The sequence below is a fragment of the Paroedura picta genome, chromosome 11 (assembly GCF_049243985.1).
Source record: "Paroedura picta isolate Pp20150507F chromosome 11, Ppicta_v3.0, whole genome shotgun sequence".
Classification (NCBI taxonomy): domain Eukaryota; kingdom Metazoa; phylum Chordata; class Lepidosauria; order Squamata; family Gekkonidae; genus Paroedura; species Paroedura picta.
The window spans coordinates 56,869,770-56,888,969 of record NC_135379.1 but is presented as its reverse complement, the minus strand read 5'-3'; the positions used below and the strand labels follow the sequence as shown (position 1 = coordinate 56,888,969).

The 19,200-nt window shown below is 47.4% G+C and overlaps 1 protein-coding gene across 5 annotated transcripts in view; it reads left to right on the top strand.

The window, feature by feature from the left end:
- Nucleotides 1–18,755, top strand: part of COA1 (cytochrome c oxidase assembly factor 1) — a 67,984-nt gene extending 49,229 nt beyond the window's left edge. Inside the window, exons 2-7 of one of the 5 annotated variants that reach the window (XR_013225494.1) lie at nt 7,911–7,961; nt 10,676–10,780; nt 12,317–12,465; nt 13,951–14,027; nt 14,709–14,796; nt 15,328–15,516. Coding sequence is in view for 4 of the 5 variants with exons in the window: in XM_077303955.1 (XP_077160070.1) it covers nt 10,687–10,780; nt 12,317–12,465; nt 13,951–14,027; nt 15,328–15,424 (417 nt within the window). In the remaining variant the exon portion in view is untranslated. Of the gene's footprint in view, nt 1–7,910; nt 7,962–8,144; nt 8,294–10,675; nt 10,781–12,316; nt 12,466–13,950; nt 14,028–14,708; nt 14,797–15,327; nt 15,517–16,677 lie in introns of those variants that run through there. The other 4 variants (XM_077303955.1, XM_077303956.1, XM_077303954.1 and 1 more) reach the window with 4 other exon arrangements.
- Nucleotides 18,756–19,200: the final 445 nt, after the last annotated feature.

Here is a 19,200-nt window from a genome sequence, read left to right as displayed (position 1 = left end):
GTTCACAGTAGAACAGGCTTCTTCGGGAGGTGGTGGGTTCTCCATCTTTGGAAATTTTTAAACAGAGGCTAGAGAGCCATCTGAAAGAGAGCCTGGTTCTATGAAGTCTTAAGGGAAGTGGCAGGTTACAGTGGATGAGTGATTGGGTTGTGAGTGTCTTGCATAGTGCAGGGGGTTGGACTAGATGACCCATGAGGTCCCTTCAAACTCGGTGATTCTATGATTCCCAACGCCTCCACAAGAAGCTAGCTAGGTGGCCTCGGGCCAATCACAGATCTCTCAGAGCTCTCTCAGACTCACCTGCCTCACAGGGTGACTGTTGTTGGGAGAGGAAAGGAAGGTGATTGTAAGCGGGGTAAAAAGTCCACATTCTGATTAAACACGAGTACCCGTTCCCATAAATTAATATTGGAATTGGATTAGATAGGGAAGGAAGGAATTTGTATAGGCTAGACATACAGGAGGCTCTTTATGAGGATTTTTTTTTGCAGGGGGGGGGGAGTTCTACTGCTATATAGGGAAAGACCACCAAGTGGGGCTGACAGCCAGAGGTATGCTTGCTCAGCATGAATCTGCGCAAGGATCGGCCTGATGCTGCCAAGGCAGACATGGATATTTTGTGGAACAGAACATTGTCTCTGCAGTCAACATCAGAGTATCTTGCTTTACTTTCCAGGGTGACTCAGTGTGCAGAAAGGCTGCAGAAGATAACTTTCCAGATTATGTTTCCAAAAGGTTATAATTTCCTGTTGGAACAGTGAAGGGAAGACGATTATTGATCTGAACGTTGAGAATGCAAATCATTTCCTGTATGCCGGAGCTGGTGAGCTCTCTCCTTTTATCGATTGTTTTCCTCCGTCGGAAAGCAAAAGCTCTGTGGGGGTCCTGTGCTGGGTGTCGTCAGCCCATTATTAAGTAGTAAAAAATAACCTGCTGACCTGAAAAAGATCTGGGACCGAGGATGGGACGGAGCGTGTTTTGTAAGCATCTGTATTCAAAGAGGAGAGCAAGGAGGGAAGGGAACAGTTTACAAATCTAATGAATGGATTTTGTCGGGGCAAGTTCCCGCAAGTGTGGGCCTTACACTAGAGGGGGGGGGGGGAGGAGAGTTTTCCTTGAGAGGAAATAAAAACCATGTTGGAGGATTGCAAGCCACTTGGCAGAAGCTGTTGCATACCGAAGGCTGAATCCTGAAAGGAGATGACAGGAGCGTGTTGAAAAACACATTTTTTTTTTTGTTTTGTTTTTCAAATCTCAACAGAGAGGTGAAGCAATTACCCTGCGCAGTTTTGCAGGGGGAGTCAAGGAGAGCTGAGGTCCCACTTGAGGAACACGTCAGTCCGCAAACAACATGCGGGATAATAGGAACTTGAGGACCGCAGTTGCTGTCAAGTCGATGACAAGGCCAACAGCGCGCTGCATGATGGGGCTGAGGGTCGCTGGAGCAGAGCCAAGACTCTCTTTCAAAATATGCCTCACCTCAGCTCGGAAGACGCATGAATGCCTTGCGTTTGACTTTAAGTCCCTTTGACTTCTCCCTTCCCTTTGGTTGTCAGCATAAGGAACGTGCCTTGTCTTAGATAGCCCAGGCTAGCGTGACCTTATCAGGCTTTGGAAGCCAAGTGGGGCTGGCCTTGACCAATATTTGGATGGGAAACCACCAAGGAAGTTCATTGCTATGTTGAGCCGGGCAGCGGCAAACAACACCCGAATGTCTCTTGTCTGGAATATGCTACGGGGTCACCGTTGCTGTGATCTGATGGCAAAAAACCTATGTAAGAAGAACAGTATGCAAATTCTTATTATTATTGTGTCGTTTCCGTATAGTCTCCAGGTAGTTTCCAGCATTTCTGTATTTGAGCCAGGAGTATCTTGGCTTCTGCGGTGAGCCACGGGAGTGCTGAAATAAAGGTGGGAAGTCCTCTCAGAACTCTGCAGAAAACCAAAGCTGCTAACATGTAAGGAAATCCCCTCTTAGGAAGAGCATTTCCGCTGTGTACAACTAGTATAAAGAACAGCTTCTAGAGCAGGGGGAGGCTAGCTGTGGCCCTCCAGATGCCCATGGACTACAATTCCCATGAGCCCCTGCCAGCGAATGCTGGCAGGGGCTCATGGGAATTGTAGTCCATGGGCATCTGGAGGGCCACAGTGTGCCTACCCCTCTTCTAGAGTGTATCCATGTGTTTGTTCGCAGACTCCAATTTGTGGATCCATTGATTCACCATTGACAAGTTTCTAAGAGTAAACAGCATCAGTCTCGATATAATTATAGTCTTCTGAGTTAAATATACTTCCCCCCCCCCACTCTCCACCATAGTAATGAACAGGTACATGGTATTTATGTAACAGGTAGTTAAATTCCTTTCCTTATCCTTGCCTGTTATCACCAAGAGACTTTTATGAGAAACTCAAAAAACACTTTCTACACATTAAGCACAGGAGACAGCCATGATGGGAAGAGAGTTGATTAGTAGGCTTGGAACTAGCCACCTAAATGAGTAGGTTTTTGTCCAGATGCAGGGATGGTTCGTGGAGAATTTCCAGCCTGGACCATTAGAAGAGCTGACTTTTTTGGGGTGGGAATCTCAGCGCTGATGTAGTTCTCTTCAAGCACAATCAACTTTGCCTTCCATAAATATTTACTCAAAACGAGAGCTGAGTTATAGTTGTATTAACAGAAATGCTTTCCACTTTCGGTACCCATGTTCTGAGCAGCTTGGAACAACCATGATACAAAAGCAGCAAACCAATGCAAATGTATAAATCATAGAATCCTAGAGTTGGGAGGGTCCATAAAGGCCATCCAGTCCCACCTCCTGCTCAGTGCAGGATCAGCCTAAAGCATCCAGGATAAATAGCTGTCCAGCCGCTGCTTGAAGACCACTAGTAAGGGAGAGCTCACCACCTCCTTAGGCAGCCCATTCCACTGCTGAGACTGTGAAATTGTGTGTGTGTGTGTATGTTTATATGTTAAAATATGGATTCATACATATAAAATATTGCTGTACAGTCAAAATCACAGGATTCTTTTAAAAAGAACCATCCAGTTATGTAGAAAGGACATTAGTTTTTAATTAAAAAAGAAGAGTTGGTTCTTATATGCCCTTTTTAATTAACTGAATAATAGTAATATTTAGTATTTTAATTTCACATATGTGGGGAATCATGCATGTCTAGGACAAGTCCTGGAAGCAGGCAGTTGAAGAATGGCCCTCTGGTCTCCTATCTGAACCCCGTCTTTCCCTTTGAGAGATGGGTTGGCCTTGGGAACACTCCGACCAGTTCCACAGTCATGAAAAATGCCCCTACGGCAGTCGAGGTCTATCAGCTGAGTTCTGTTTACATTCAGATCATAGCTCTGTTCTCTCGCAAGTAAGTTCCCCTGTTCCAAACTGCGACCCATCTAACCAGGTGTTTTGTGTGAGCCAGTGGCTTTGAACAGGATAGACATCTGGCTCTTTATAAAGACTCCATGGTGTATTCTGCCATCTATGGAAAACGGATGCATACAGGAAAATGGGAGACACGGGGTGGATTTGGAAGCAGATAGTTATTGTATATTTTCAAGTCCCCAATGCTCTTTTCTTTACAGACAGTGGACCTGAACTTTTAGGAAGGAACATTTAGGAAGGAACTCAAGGAAGACTCGAGCAAGGTCAGCGTAATACCATGTAGCCTCCTCCAGCAAAAGCTTCCATCCACAAAATAATTATAACCACAGCTGGCTTTGCAGAGGTCATTTGTGGTTTCTTAATCACATAGTTTCAGGAATGCAAGATTTCCTACAGTTATCTCTGACCACAAAGGTAAATGGAAAGGCTTGCAATAAACAACTGCTAAAGTGTAGTTTTTCTCTTGGTGCCCTGGCTGAGGTGCCAGTCTAGGACAGGGGTAGTCAAACTGCGCCCCTCCAGATGTCCATGGACTACAATTCCCATGAGCCCCTGCCAGAGCCAAGAAACAAGAAACATTGGGGACACTGTGACATCGCTTCTGGGAAGTCCTGCAGAAGTGGCGCCACCACTATGATCCTCGACAATCTCTATGATATAGACCAGGGTTAGTCAAACTGTGGACCTCCAGATGTCCATGGACTACAATTCCCATGAGCCCCTGCCAGCGACTGCTGGCAGGGGCTCATGGGAATTGTAGTCCATGGACATTTGGTGGGCCGTAGTTTGACTACTCCCGGTCTAGGATCCGGGAAACCCGGGCTCAAATCCCAGCTCTGCCATGGAAGGTTCAGATGCGTAGCTGGTTTGGTCTGAAGCGACAACATGTGAGTGTCCAGTGGCACTTTTAAGATCAACAAAGTTTAAATCTGGGTATAAACCTTTATGTGCCTATATGGATAAAATGGATAAAACCTATATGGATAAAATGGAGAAGTAAATATTATCTTCACAACACTGGTCCTCAAGCCGCGTGTACCACACCACCAGTTTTTGTTCAAGAACTTTCACACAATTATTTTGCGGCGGGGAGAGTGAGAAATAAACAGATGTGATTAACCATTAGAACCGGGTGGCGTTTTACGGGCTCGGCTTCAGCGCAGCTCTCAGCTTGCGGCTGTCTGCGGCGTTCGAAAACCTAACAATGATTCCGACTTAGGTTTGGAGGCTGTCTGTCGACGGAGGTAAACAACGAGTGAGGCTGGCCGATCAGCCTCCGCGCAAGCCGTCTGCAAGCCCAGTTTGTGAACTGTTAACCTTGAATTTTACCGGGAGAAGCAAATGTTGTGTGGCAGTTCTGGGTCACATTTCTGAAAGAGACATAAAGTGCCCAGGGGAAGGGGTCACCGCGCGCGAGGAGACGGTGGCGTCTCAAAGATATCTATTGCCGCATCTTCCGTCTGGCTGAGCAAGCAATGTTCGATATGAAAACAGAGGAGGACCCCCAAGGGAGACGCAAGAAGGGGAGAGAGCCATTCCCATGAGTCCATGGTGGGGCACTTCTTCCCTGCATGAAAACAGGAACTGTATGCGAGAGAAGTTACCCTGAACTCCTCTGGGTAGTTTTTTAACAAAAAATGATGACACCGTAGCCCAGTGAGGGCTGAAATCCCCCATTAGAGAGAGACAGTAAATCCAGAGATGTCCCAGGGGAGTTAGGTCCACTTGAATAGGTGAGGAGGCTTGGCGGGAGGGTGGTGGTGATGATGGTGGTGACAGCTTGCTCAACATCACTAAAGGAAGCCAGACCCGGAGGCCAAAAAAAGGAAGAAAAAAAAGCAGATTGGACTTGGGCATTCCTTTCTTTTACATGCAGTCACTTAAGAAAGAGTCAGAACCTTGAGCAAGAGAGTTCTCAAGAGAAGCTGTACACAGTTCTAAAGAGAAACTATACTTGCAGAGCATTTATACAGATAGAGCAGTCTCAGTTTCTTCCCATGAAGCATGACTTTCTCCTCTCCCCACTCCCCCCCCCCAGTTGTTCCTGCAGGTCTCGCTGCAGCTGGAGGAGCGAAATATTTCCCCCCTTATCTTTCAGAGAGCAAAAACTTAGATGCATATGCTAAAGAAGCATAGAGCACCAGAGTCTCCCTCCCCCTCTGGTTAGGAGTTGACTGCCCATTCGGCTTGTAGAAAACAAAAGCATTCAATACTTCAAACTTCCATAAGCCTGTAAAGCAGTAAAAAAAATGTAAGTTGTAATAAGAAACTATTCTTTGCATTTCCCCCCATAATTCAGGTTTCCCAATCTCTCCCTGAGAAATCCTCGGTTTTACATAACCTCGTGGTTTCCAGATTTCTGGAAATACTAAATCAGTAGTAGACACTGGCAAATGTGGCATTAGTACTCTAGTCCGATGTTGTCAGATCTTGGAAGCTAAGCAGGGTCAGTACTAGGAAGGGAGACCACCAAGGAAGGCTCTGTTTTCCAGAGGAAAACAATGGCCAACCCCCTCTGCTTCTCACTTGCCTTGAAAGCCCCTCACTGGGGTCACCGTAGGTCAGCTGTAGCTTGATAGTACTTTGTACACACACACACACAGGCAACACACACACACAGTGGGCCCTGGGCTGTGGTCCCAAGGAGGATGGGGAAAGATACCATGAGCAACTTCTCTGTCACCAATAACGGAACGGAGAAGGTTTGTCTTGTTGAACAAGGATTTTCATGGTTGCGGTGATGAAATGTGGATTTCAGAAGCCATCGGCTCAATTGTGTCACAACCGTCCTACGTAACAGGAAGATTACTTAGGGCTTCTTTGCATGAAACATGAACTTCTCAGCACCTTCTGAGTGGGCAAAACTGCTGAACCTTACTGCACACTTCTGTCATAGTTCAAAGGAACAGTGGGGATGCATCACAATGCATTCCTAATGGGTGCATAGAACTGCTCTCCAATGAATTCTACAGAAAGGGTGTGATGTGGGGGAGCTCTATAAGAGGACAACCTGTGATAATCGTGCACCGAACTGTTGGTGGCACCCACAGTTCCCATTACAACACACCTTCTGCTGACAAACGCCATGCATAGCAATTATTTTGTTATTTATTCACCCCGACTTTCCCTTGGGAACTGTGCTGCCAAAGGAGCAAACACAGAAGAGAGAACCAGGGACTGTGATTCCTGTCGCGTGTGCTCAAGCATTTACCCTCCCCCGTGGCTTCATTTTGTGCCCACAGGAAAATGTTTTGCTGTCAACACCTGACACCCCCCCCCCACGCTTTGCATGATGTATATTTAAAGGGGGGGGATGTAAAGGAATTGGAATGAGTCTGCACATTTGTGCCATCTCTTAAAAGGCAGCCAGACCCTCAAGCAAGACAGTCCTTAAAAGAAACAATCTACGGCAGGGGTAGTCAAACTGCTGCCCTCCAGATGTCCATGGACTACAATTCCCAGGAGCCCCTGCCAGCGAATGCTGGCAGGGGCTCCTGGGAATTGTAGTCCATGGACATCTGGAGGGCCGCAGTTTGACTACCCCTGATCTACGGTGACTTGTGGAGTAAATGTATAGAGGCATGTTTCCCAACCTGTGGATCAGGGCACAAAGTGGCTCTTGAAGGCTCAGAAAGTGGATCTCCGGCCACCCCCCCCCCCAAAGGTCCCTCCCTCTTGCCCTTTGCATTGATCTTTCTCCTTTTATCTGCCTTGTCAACATCTCTCATTCTCTCCTCCCAGCTGCCTTTGTGACAATTGGGGTGAGGAGGAATCTGTCCGAAAGCTAGTAAGTTTATGATAGGAGCTGGAAGAAGGAGGAGGGGAAAATGGAATGTCACTTGCCCGGGGGCAGCTGGGCTCTTTGCGTGATGTTTGTGGGTTTCTCTACAATATCTAGCTAGACCCCATAGAAAATGTAGCACTGGATGAGATGGGTGACCAGCTGACGGTCTTGGAAGCCAAAAAATGGGTCACCATACAAAGATGGGTCACCCAAGATGGGTCACCATACAAAGAAGAAGAGTTGGTTCTTATATGCCGCTTTTCTCTACCCAAAGGAGCCTCAAAGCAGCTTACAATTGCTTTCCCTTTCCTTTTCTCACAACAGACACCCTGTGAGGGAGGTGAGGCTGAGAGAGCCCTGAGATTCCTGCTCAGTCAGAACAGCTTTATCAGTGCTGTGGCGAGCCCAAGGTCACCCAGCTGGCTGCATGTGGGGGAGTGGGGAATAGAACCCGGCTTGTCAGATTAGAAGTTGGCGTTCCTAACCACTACACCAAACTGGATCCAAGTAAACTTGCACTGATGGGTGACCACACCAAAAAGGTTGGGAACCTTGGGTGTATAACATATATGTCTACACTCCAGTGGTTCCACTTGAGGGCATTTTCTCAGTTCCCAGTGTCAAAGTCCCTCACTTAATGCATTATTTTTCCAGCTAGGGAGGGTGGGGGAGAAGGAAATAATGTCTGTTTCAAACGAGATGGAAAACGGTAACGCATTTTGTTCTGTTTTCAGACTGCTCTTTGGGGATCAGACCAACAGAACTGCAGGAGAGAACTTGAACAGGTACAGCCCTCCATCGTAGACAAGCGTTTTTGCTCTCCTGATGCTCATGAAAGAGGGTCAACCATTTTCCTGTGGGGCAGAGATTTTTCGTGGGTTCAGCTCCCTGGCTGCTCTCAGGAGGCCTTACCAATGAGGCACAGATAAGGAAACCGCCCTGGCTGTTGCATGCTGGTTTGTCCCCAGATTGAATAGTATTCCGGAAAAGAATTCCCACGTCGACATTTCGTCTTGTCCTGTCCATTGGAGATGTGACTCATTTGATGATGTTCCTCTTTGGCTTCTTCCACCCAGCATTGTGAAAACACAACCCTACCAGGGCAACAGCCAAAAGGGTGAGAACAGCATTGCGCTGCATTTACCGCCCCACCCCCACCCTTTTCTGTGTTGCACCTGTGCTAAAAGAGCACAATTGCCAAAGTGCACATGGCACAGAAACCCCCTTTCCCCTTGTTTGCCTAGTTCAGGGGTGGGCTAACTGTGGCCCTCCAGATGTCCATGGACTACAATTCCCATGAGCCCCTGCCAGCGATTGCTGGCAGGGGCTCATGGGAATTGTAGTCCATGGACATCTGGAGGGCCACAGTTTGCCCACCCGTGGTCTAGCTGAACTGTGCTCTAATGCAGTTCGGTCCGGCTGGCGATAGAAAAGGGACGGGTGTGTGAGCTGAGCTCTCACTGAGGACCAAGATGGAGCCTCCATGTAGATGCTTTGCCCACAACCACTCCAGGGCTCCCCCCCCCCCGGCACCCCATTCAGGGGAGATTTGTTTTCGATCCAGTTTCTGATGCCTGTGAGTCACGCTCAGGGACAACGTAGGTAGAAAGAATGAGCATGACGTGTTTGGGACTTCCTGCATTCCGACATGGGAAAAATCCCCGTGCGGAAGCCGCCTTTGAGTAACCTCCCTTTGGATCTCTGGGGACCCTCTCCCAGAAAGCCATGGTGTGCGGAAGGAAAGGCGACTGTAAGCCGCTTTGAGACTCTTTCGGGTAGATAAAGGCAACATATAAGAACCAACTCTTCTTCTTCTTCTTCTTCAGTGATATGAGGACTCTCTCAGCCTCACCTCCCTCACAGAGTGTCTGTTGTGGGGAGAGGAAAGGGAGGGGGATTGTAAGCCACTTTGAGACTCCTTTGGGTAGAGAAAAGCGGCATCTAAGAACCAACTCTTCTTCTTCTTCAATAATATCAGGGCTCTCTCAGCCTCACCCACCTCACAGGGTGTCTGTGGTGGGGAGAGGAAAGGGAAGGCAACTGTAAGCCATTTTAAGACTCCTTTGGGTAGAGAAAAGCGGCATCTAAGAACCAATTCTTCTTCTTCCTCTCCTTGCCCTGAAAGCCCTTTGCTGGGGCTTTATATCGCACATGTTTGGTAGGACAGCCCAGGCAGCCCGCTTGCAATATAGCTACACACACACTGGTAGTAAGTTAGTTACCAACTGGTTCAGGTCTGCATGAAATCCTTGCAGGGGAGACCCCCACAGAGAGGAGGCCTGGCCAAGTGCTTTGGCCCCTGCGATGTATACCCTTGAACGTGGATTGGTGAAGAGTAGAACAACTTTCAAACAGAAAGATCAGCCCTATGCCTAAATAGGTTGGGTGCAGCTGAAGCGTTTTCCTGACACTGGGATCATGATTCTTCCAGGAATCCAGCCGTCCCCACCCTGGCCCCGACTTGGTGGAGTGCCTTGTCAGAGGGGACTCAGCCCCTGCAGGGCCCACCTGCCTTCCGCAAGGCGTGGAAGCCCCAGTTACCCCACCAGGCATTCCGCTAATGAAGGCCACCATCAGCGCTGTAGACTTTTATGCCGATGGCCATCCGTTTGCTGCGTGTGGCGCTGATAATTGGATTTCATTGCAATCAAAGTTTTGTTACTGCATTATTATGCTGTCAGCTGCCGCAAGTTTCATTGTGGGGAGAGGCGGGATAAAAATCTTCTCAAAAACAATCATCTGGCAGCGTAGGACACTCTCTGCGGCACTTGCTTTCCCACTCTCTGTGGCACTTGCTCCTTTAACTCTGTCATTCAGGCAGGTGACAGAGATGTGGTTTTGCTAATAAGCCAGGCAAGTAGCGAGAAGAAAACAGCTGTGTGAGGGAAGTCCATTGCGAAACATTCCCGTTCATCACTTCCCTTCCCCTGTCTTTGCCTGTGAAAGCGAAAAGCCACTAAAAGGCAGTGGCCGGGCGCTTACTGGCAGTGAAGTCAGCTTGGCTTTCCTCCTCTGACGTTCTCCGACCCAAATCCACCCCCGGTGTTTACTCCTTCAGTGTGGCATTTCAGTCAGAGGTAAATCTGTGTCTCCCTCCCCCCTCCCCGCCCAAAAAGAAAGACTGAATACTTCCCCTGTATTATTTGGCATGCATGGGAAGCTGGCAAGAACAATATGCCACTTTTCTGGCCACTGGCCACGCCAGGGAGGTCATTTTCTGCTCTGCAATTAGCAAAACAGTGGCATCCCCCCGCCCCACCGCCCCCGAAAGAAGCGGAGGAGGGATTCCAGGAGAGGTATCCGTCCTCCATCCTCCTCCGTTGTCATCCTGGATTTCCTCTGAGTGACCTGCAGGGCCCCCACCCTGACTGAATGCAGCCTGGAGAGCTTTTATTCAGGCCTGTTTTGCTGGGATATTGAAAAGGCTCTCTGGCAACGTTCCCTTATTTTGCTCGTATACAATAAGTCTATTTTGCCCCCCTTTCCCTCTTCCCCTCAGGGCACAGAGCCATGCCAGCGTCTTTGAGGAAACTTCAGCAAATGGCTGTTTATCTGGGGCTTGTCTCTGGCGGGGGATGTGCTCTCATGTATTACTACATGCAAAGTAAGTTCTGTGGCGACAAGCAGCTTTGATCTGGCCTTCACTCCTCCGCTGCACTCTGTGGGCGACAGAAATCACACTTCTTCATGCCCACGCACCTAAAACAAAATATCCAGTGCTACAGAAAGGGAGCCGAGAGAGAACATTTCTCCTTATGGGCATCACTTGCAAGGAGCTATTGAGAGCCAGCCTGTTGTTGCGGTGAAGAGGGGGGCCTCTAATCTGGAGAACCGGGCTTGATTCCCCACTTCTCCTCCACCTGCAGCCAGCTGGGTGACCTTGGGCCAGTCACAGTTCTCTCAGAGCTCTCAGCCCCACCTACCTCACAGGGTGTCTGTTGTGGGGAGAGGAAGGGAAGGTGATTGCAGGCCACTTTGAGACTCCTCCTGGTAGAGAAAAGTGGCATGTAAGAACCAGTCCTCCTCCTTGCACAAGAGGGGAACTTGATATGTCGGCAGGGTCGGAAGTGAGGAGGAATGAGTCACAGGAATTGTCACGGCTTGGCCTGGGCCCTGTAACAGCTGAATCTGGGACAAGAACATTCGTGGAATAGTTGCTTGCTTGCTTTAAATGATATTTAAAGAGCCAGTTTGGTGTAGTGGTTAGGAGTGTGGACTTCTAATCTGGCATGCCAGGTTCGATTCTGCGCTCCCCCACATGCAACCAGCTGGGTGACCTTGGGCTCGCCACGGCACTGATAAAGCTGTTCTGACCGAGCAGTGATATCAGGGCTCTCTCAGCCTCACCCACCCCACAGGGTGTCTGTTGTGGGGAGAGGAATGGGAAGGCGACTGTAAGCCGCTTTGAGCCTCCTTCGGGTAGGGAAAAGCGGCATATAAGAACCAACTCTTCTTCTTCTTCTATTTGGGAAAGGCTGGTAGTAGCCCATGTCAACTGGCATGCACTGCGGTAACGTAGATTCTGTTGTCTACGCAGCAGAACAGTGTAACTTGTGCAGTTTCCCCCACGTGCTTAATTAGTGCAGTTTCCTTAGCTTGCCCTTTTAAACTGACAACATTGGCTATTTTGCCCCAGTCAGGTTTCCACTCACGCAGGGAGAGGCAATGAGAGGGGGGGGGGGGGGCTCTAGCACCTACTGGAGCCAGGGCTGGAGAGGGATCGCGATTTGCACCAGCAGCAGAAACTTCCAGTTATCTCAGGCGCCCTACCGGATGCCCAAATAATGCCGCTTTGCCTTTTCAATGTCAGCTTTCAACGTGGCCGCAAGCTGAATAGCAGGACTGTTTTGGCCACACCAGTCTCTTTCAAGCAAACACCTGCATGTGGAATGGGCGCATGTTACACCAGTCAGCTCTCACCCTGCCTGGCAAAAAGTATCAAGGATCTCTGTTGGAGGGCAGGAAAACAGGGGATGGGTACAGGCCTCTGGCCTTCTTCCATGCAGCACCTAGCAGAATAATTAGACACCATTCCCTATCAGGCTGTTAAATATTAATATTCTTTTGCAGATATCCTTTGTTTACTTGGGACAACTGCCAAAAATGGTTTTTTCCTCTCTCTCTCTCTCTCTTTGTTCAGAGAGCTTTGCCAGAACACAGTACTATCAACAGGCTCTTGAGCAGCTTCAGAAGGACCCAGAAGCCCTGGAGGCCCTTGGAGCTCCTCTGAAAGCACATTACATCAGGCTGACAGACAGGTACAATTGCGTGGATGTATCAAGAGCACAGGTAACAGCCAGTTGGATTAAAATCTGATGAAAGGGGGGGGGGAGAGAGAACAGAGAAGGCTAACAAAATAGAAATCAGTCCAGTGGCACCTTTAACACCAACCAAGTTTTAATCTGGGTATAAAGCTTTCGAAGAAGTGTGCATGCACATGAGCACTTTTGCCATGCCAGGCAAAGCAACCCTGTTCCCTCCTCTCAAGGGTCAATCTGTTCTATGTCTGACCGTCCCATCACACAGGTGTTCCTAGCTGGGCCTAGTAGCCTGTAAACCTCTCTTATCTTCAAGGCCAAAGCAAGACATGGACTAATCGGTTGTCTGAGAGACCCAGAGAGCCACAGAACAAGAGGGGGAGAATTAGAGTGATGAGGTCATTTTCTATGGCGCTCTGATGGGTGCCTTATTATCGCCTGACTCAGGCAGGCGCAACATTATAACTGACTGAAGAATTAGGAGATTGGAGGCTGGCTTGGGGACTGAAGGCACGACTGCTATCAGCAACACAGAAAGAATGCCTGAGCTGAGGCCTGCAAACCTGCAAGAACACAAGGTTGTGCCGTCTAACACAGCCTTCAAAGCATTAGGCAGGAGGCTGGCTGTTTTTTCCCAAGTTGCTTGGTTTTAGAGAATTCTGCTGTGGCTAATAAATATATATATATGTTGTTATTTTTACAGGAATTTATTTGCGCACGTGTGCTCTGAGGACCCGTGGGACTCAGGCAAGAACTCCTTGGCACCCAGGAGAAAAAAAAAACAGTTTGGTCTTCAAGGTGTCACTGGGCACAAACTCTGTTCTGCTGCTTCAGACCAACAGAGAGAGTCATTTACAACTCAGCCTTAAGACAGAAGCATGGATTTCCAGTTAGCATCTGCAGAAAAACACTCTCTATGCTGCGATGCAGCCCTCTAAAAGATTTAGTGCAGCCCACAAATTATTTTAAGTCACCATATCTGTGTTTGAACCGTTCTTGTCTAATTTAAAGCAGATACTAACCTGGGCCTAGTCTGCACACAATAGATAATGCACTTTCAATGCACTTTAGAAGTAGATTTTCCTGTTCTGCACTGGAAAATCCAGCTGCCAAAGTACATTGAAAGTGCATTATCCTTTGTGTGCAGACTAGGCCCAGGTGTAAATTATGTGCAGAAGCTCAAAAGATCTGAATTTTAGTTAGGATTGATAGGATTGAGTCCTATCAGTAGAGATCTGTGTTCCCAGATTTGCCCCGTATCAGTTGGGGCACACAAAATCAGCTGCTCTTTTTGAAAGGATAGATAACCTCAGACCCTCAAACATCATAGTAGAGTGTTGGGGATCTGCTGTAATATACAGACACCTGGGTTCAGCCTCTCCATAAGGACTTGGCTCTAGATTTCTGCAAGGGAGGGATACTGGAGAGGGAATCTATTCCTAGTAGTGCATTCTGTGCCTAGTAAATATATTCTGTCTCATTAAATCAGAAGCATTTGTCTTTTTTCTGCTTGCAGATAAAGATACCAGTATCTGGAACAAAGACAGCTGGAGACCTTTTTGTCAATTCAGAGAAAGACTTCTCCCTCAACTGGTATACATCTACATGCAGTGCACAAGACTGTATGCCAATAATTGCTTTGTCACTTGAAGTTTCCTTCTGCTGAATCAGACCCTGGGTCCATCAGTGGCAGCAGCTCTCCAGGGTCTCAGACAGACAGGGGGCCTTTCACTTCACCTCCTGCCAGATCCTTCGATTGGGGAATATTTGGGTTGGGCGCTTCTGGGCCCGAAGCAGCCGTTTGCTCGCTGGCTGTGTCAGGAGCGAACGGCTGTTTTGGGTGCTAAAGCGCCCAACCCTGCTGGAGATTCAACCTGGGACCTTCTGCATGACAAGCAATAAGTCTTCCAATGCAGCTGTGGCTCCCCCTCCCTCTTTAGGGAAATAAGTACAGGCGATCTCCCCACTTCTAAATGACATAATTCGTTGGCGAATTCCTTATATTTGATCACATGCTTTGAATATCGAAAAAGGAAGAATTGTTTCGATGGCTGACCTCATGCTGTGGGTGCTGGTCTAGATCAAAGGGTTGCTTTTGACATTTCACTGGACCACCTTGGCCTCACCACACTGTCCCTCCTATTTGTGCTCACAATTACCGATTACCAGGATGCCTTAGGCTAGTACCACTAAATATTTGGCATCAGCAATGAATTTGATTTTTAAAAATTCCACGCATCAGCACTGTTTCGATCTGTTCCCATTCTTTCTCAGGATACATCAGTAATGACGCACCGCATCTGTGAGGGAACAGGGGCATGCACGCATCAGATGGTGCCTGGCAGCTTCTCTGCAGACCTATGTGCGTATGCTTTTAGGAGGCCTTGCCTGTTTCTCTGCATCTAGGCCTTCTTGATCAGGAAGCTAAAACCTCTTCTGGCTTATGAAAGAATTCGGTCACAAATGAGGTAGCCAGTTTCCTCTTTCTGGACTAGAAGGAAGAGCCATGCATGAAAGCAAGCTCCCCACACCCCAGCTGGCTTGTCGAAACAACCTGTACCAGCAGGGCTGTAATACTCCAGCCATCGCCCTCCCTTTGGCAAAGCTGTCTGGGCTGCACAGACGCAGGAGCTTCCATACCCCAGTTTTCTTTTAGCCTGCCTAATGGAAGTTATAATGCCCATCCCGTTGAGATAAGGAATCCAGTGCAACAATGTAAATGGTGTCAGCCTAACAGGATTTTAAAGACCTTCTAATAAGCAAGATACCCCCAAGTAGAACTCAACTTGCACTGCTGTCCCCTTTAGAATGCATTTCTGCACATTCTTTGGAGGTTGGAGAACACTCCAAGATTAAAGTAACTGGGGGGGGGGGGTGTTCTTCTTTCCACCAGCTGGCGTCTGCAGGAAGTCACACTGCAACTCCGAAGTGGCCAACATATACCAGTGTACCGTTTGTCGACGAAGACTGATGTTCAGGATAGCCTATAACTGCAGCCTGCGCAAGTATCTTCATAGCCAATAAACACATGAACTGACAACATCAACAGGAGCAAAATGTGCATTAAAATATACATATGCCATGCTCGTTTTTCCTCCTTCCCTACCCTTTACCAGTTAAAAGACTCAAAGGCAATTTGGAGGGGGGAGAGACACTAAAGGCCAGCAGCTGCTCAAGGGAAATTTCCACTTGGTGCAGTGGGTAAGAGCCGTGGCATCTAATCTAGCAAGCCATGTTGGATTCCTCGCTCCTCTTCCATACACAGCCAGCTGGGTGACCTTGGGCTCACCACAGCACTGATAAAACCGTTCTGACTGAGCAGTGATATCAGGGCTTTCTCAGCCTCACCCACCCCACAGGGTGTCTGTTGTGGGGAGAGGAATGAGAAGGCGACTGTAAGCCGCTTTGAGCCTCCTTCGGTAGAGAAAAGTGGCATATAAGGACCAACTCTTCTTCTTCTTCAGTTATGTCAGGGCTCTCTCAGCTTCACCTCCCTCACAAAGGTGTCCATGTGAGGAGAGGAAAGGGAAGGCGACTGTAAGCTGCTTTGAGACTCCTGTTAGAGAAAAAACAGCATATAAAAGACAACTTCCCTTCTATTTGGAGTGCTGGGTCATCCTAGGAGGGGCTGGATTGTCTATCTGAAATGAGATGAAACTAGTGCACCGATTCCCCCACCCTCCTTCTAATGAGCTTAAGGGTAGCTTAAAGGTTGGCAGACAACATTTTACAGTTCAGCAGTAGAGCTTCGCCGTGGTTGAATGTAGCTGGGCCTGACACCCCTCCAGAGAGTCAGTCATATGATTTAATGCACACAGCTTGCAGCTTTAGTGCCTGAACTCTTGCAGCTCCTTATGTCTATAAATCAATTTCTTTCAACCATGATTAAGTGTGTGTACACAGGCCTGGTTCTGATACAGGTGGCTTCCACGACGAATGAAAGCTGTAAAATTGGCAGGAATCTAAAGAGCTGCTTAGGCACGCTCAAACGGGTATCTGCCCTGCATGATTATTAAAAAAAAAATACCGCAAGCATGCACCATCTTTAGTCTGCTTTAAAAGGACTCTTTTAAAAGCAGCTTTTGACTTGTGACTAGGAATATCACTGTGAGCGCATACTTCTAGCTATGCAGGTCTTTGGATCCTAGGCCCTAGAAGCAGACTTAATTACGCATTATGCTTGCACATTAAATCTTCTCCATTTAGTCATTTAAAAATAGCCTACGTTTCTTTCTGCTTGCAGATCTGGTTATTCCATTTAGGCTCTTAATGCAACAGAAGCTGTCTTTTATTGAAAAGGACTGCCTGAGTGAACATTAACCCGTTAACCACAATGGAGCTCCTTTATTAGGCCTGTGTACTTTCTATCATGAATTAAAGAAAATGGGGCAGCAAGATGTTCTGACAGCAGCACTGTGGCTAGAAGCCTACTTGAAACGTTCCCAGGAATAAGCATCGGAAGATCAGTCGTGGGCCAGCCACTAGCTTCAGTCGCTACACTATTACAAAGCCCTCTTCCACCCTATGGATTAATAGGTACTATTTTTATGGCATTCCCTCTCTCGGTAGTAAAATATACTGTACATTTACTTCACTGTCTCTCCAGTTTTCCTGAAAGAATCAAAAAGAAAAGAATCCCCCAGGGAAAGGGAGATTCTCACAGGCAACTGGAGCTGGGCTGGGGCAGGTCAGCAAGTCTTCTGCTCTGTATATTCCTCAGGATTTGACTTAACTGGCAACTGCAGTGCCCCTTGATGGTGCACATTTTGATTCTGTAAGCCATCAGGTCACAGCCTTCCGATCCCAGCAGACCGATACGCTGATATGCAACGCTGAAGTTCCTGCTTTTCATTCAAATCAGGACAAACAGACTGAATATTTGTAAAAGGTGAATCCATTTATTAATCCCCTTAATGCTTAAATATAAGGCTTACATATGTAAAATATCAAGGTGTTTATATACATTTTGTAAAGTGTTACCTATGGCCCCTCCTTAGCTGCATCGCTGCTGGGGCCAACATGGTGAAAAAGAGCAGTGAGTGGGCATCCCAACCATTCATTCATACATTTGCTGACTTAATAAGTGCCTAATCCAAGCAATGATGCTACTGAATAGAGCTGGCAATTTGAAGTCTACCTGTGGCCGAGCAATTTCTGGCTGTGAAGAAAAGGTAGTGCTACCCAGAATAAATATAACGCTTGAGCTTTGGCCGAGTTGAAGGTTCGGAGTGCAGCCCACAGACTTCAATTGTTCAAGCCAGGGGATAACTTGAGCTCTGGCAAGTTTAAGAGTTCCACCTGAAGACCTCTGCTGTAGAGCACAAAGGAGCTGCATACAGAAGGGGAAACTTTTCTTTTACAGTCACATAATACAGGAGATGTTCAAGCCACGCTTGGGATCTTGAACACTGTGCAGCCCACAGGAGTCCTGTGATAGTCACTAACTTTTGGGAACTTTGTGGAGATTGTTCTGGAAGTGTGGGGCTCAAGCTGGTAACCAGAGTTGCCTCCTTCCTTCAAATTGTAAGGCTGGTTTTCTGGCAGACTCTGGTACAGCAACCATTCACTTCCATCTGTAAGGAGAATAGAGTGATTTTAGATTTAAGGCACGGCACAGGCCAAGAAGCAATCTTGATTTTGGCTCTACTTGTATTCCTTGATGGCAACCCTTTGGGGGTGCTAGATGTCTTTCTTTTTGCTCCTGTGGGAAACAGGCACCCATGTGCAAGTTAAACACCTTTCCGTATACTACAGTCTATCAGAGCCTTGAAAACTGTATGCGTAGTCATGCAAGTGCTAAAGATCATTAAGGAACTAGAAAAACCAGTTAACTATATTAAACCACTACATTTTTGCATTGCCAACAGAAGAACATAATAGGCCTTCTGTGTTTAAAGGTAATAATTCTATAACCATAATAAATGGCAGATTCTGCAAGGGTTTAAAGGCTTTTGAACCAGGTTGCAATACACTGTGACCTCAGTTATTCTGGGCAATTGGGTAATGTCCACCTTACTCTGTTTCCTTTCATTTTATTATCTCCTGACTGCGATATTTACAAGGTGATCAAACCACAAGCTTGGCTCCACAGCGCTCTCCGTAACCAGAGTAGCACCAGACTTTTCAGACAAGAGAAAGAGGGACTGCAGCATTTCAGAACAGAGTTGCTATGCAGAACTGTAATTGCAAGAGAAGATATAATGGAGACGACAATCCTCCATTCTATTCTTGGAGAATTTTCCTAGTCTTGTCTTAGATTCAATACATCAGAGTCTAGAGCAAGGGTAGCCAAACTGTGGCCCTCCAGATGTCCATGGACTACAATTCCCACGAGCCCCTGCCAGCATTCACTGGTGGGGGCTCATGGGAATTGTAGTCCATGGACATCTGGAGGGCTGCAATCTAGAGGTCTTTCCTCTTAGTGGCCTTGCTGAACAACTGCATGGCCACAAAGTTGGAGGGTGGCTGGCTGACAGCCCCATAAAGGTGCATTCCTTTCCCTTCCGTTCAAGCTTATTTCACTTTAAACTAAACATTAGATTCCTCCAGCTTTATGTACAACTCGATTACTGTACAAAACCCATCTTAAGGCACAGCAAGTTAATACAGAGTACAGAAACACTTCCAAGCAGCCAACCCCAAAGCAGCTGGCCTTGTTAGAGGTACATTAAATCCACATATAAAATAGCTTCTTAAGTTTACCACTGTATTTACCATTTAAATGCAGCTGAAAGTCTGCCTTTTATAACTGTTAGAACAGTTATTG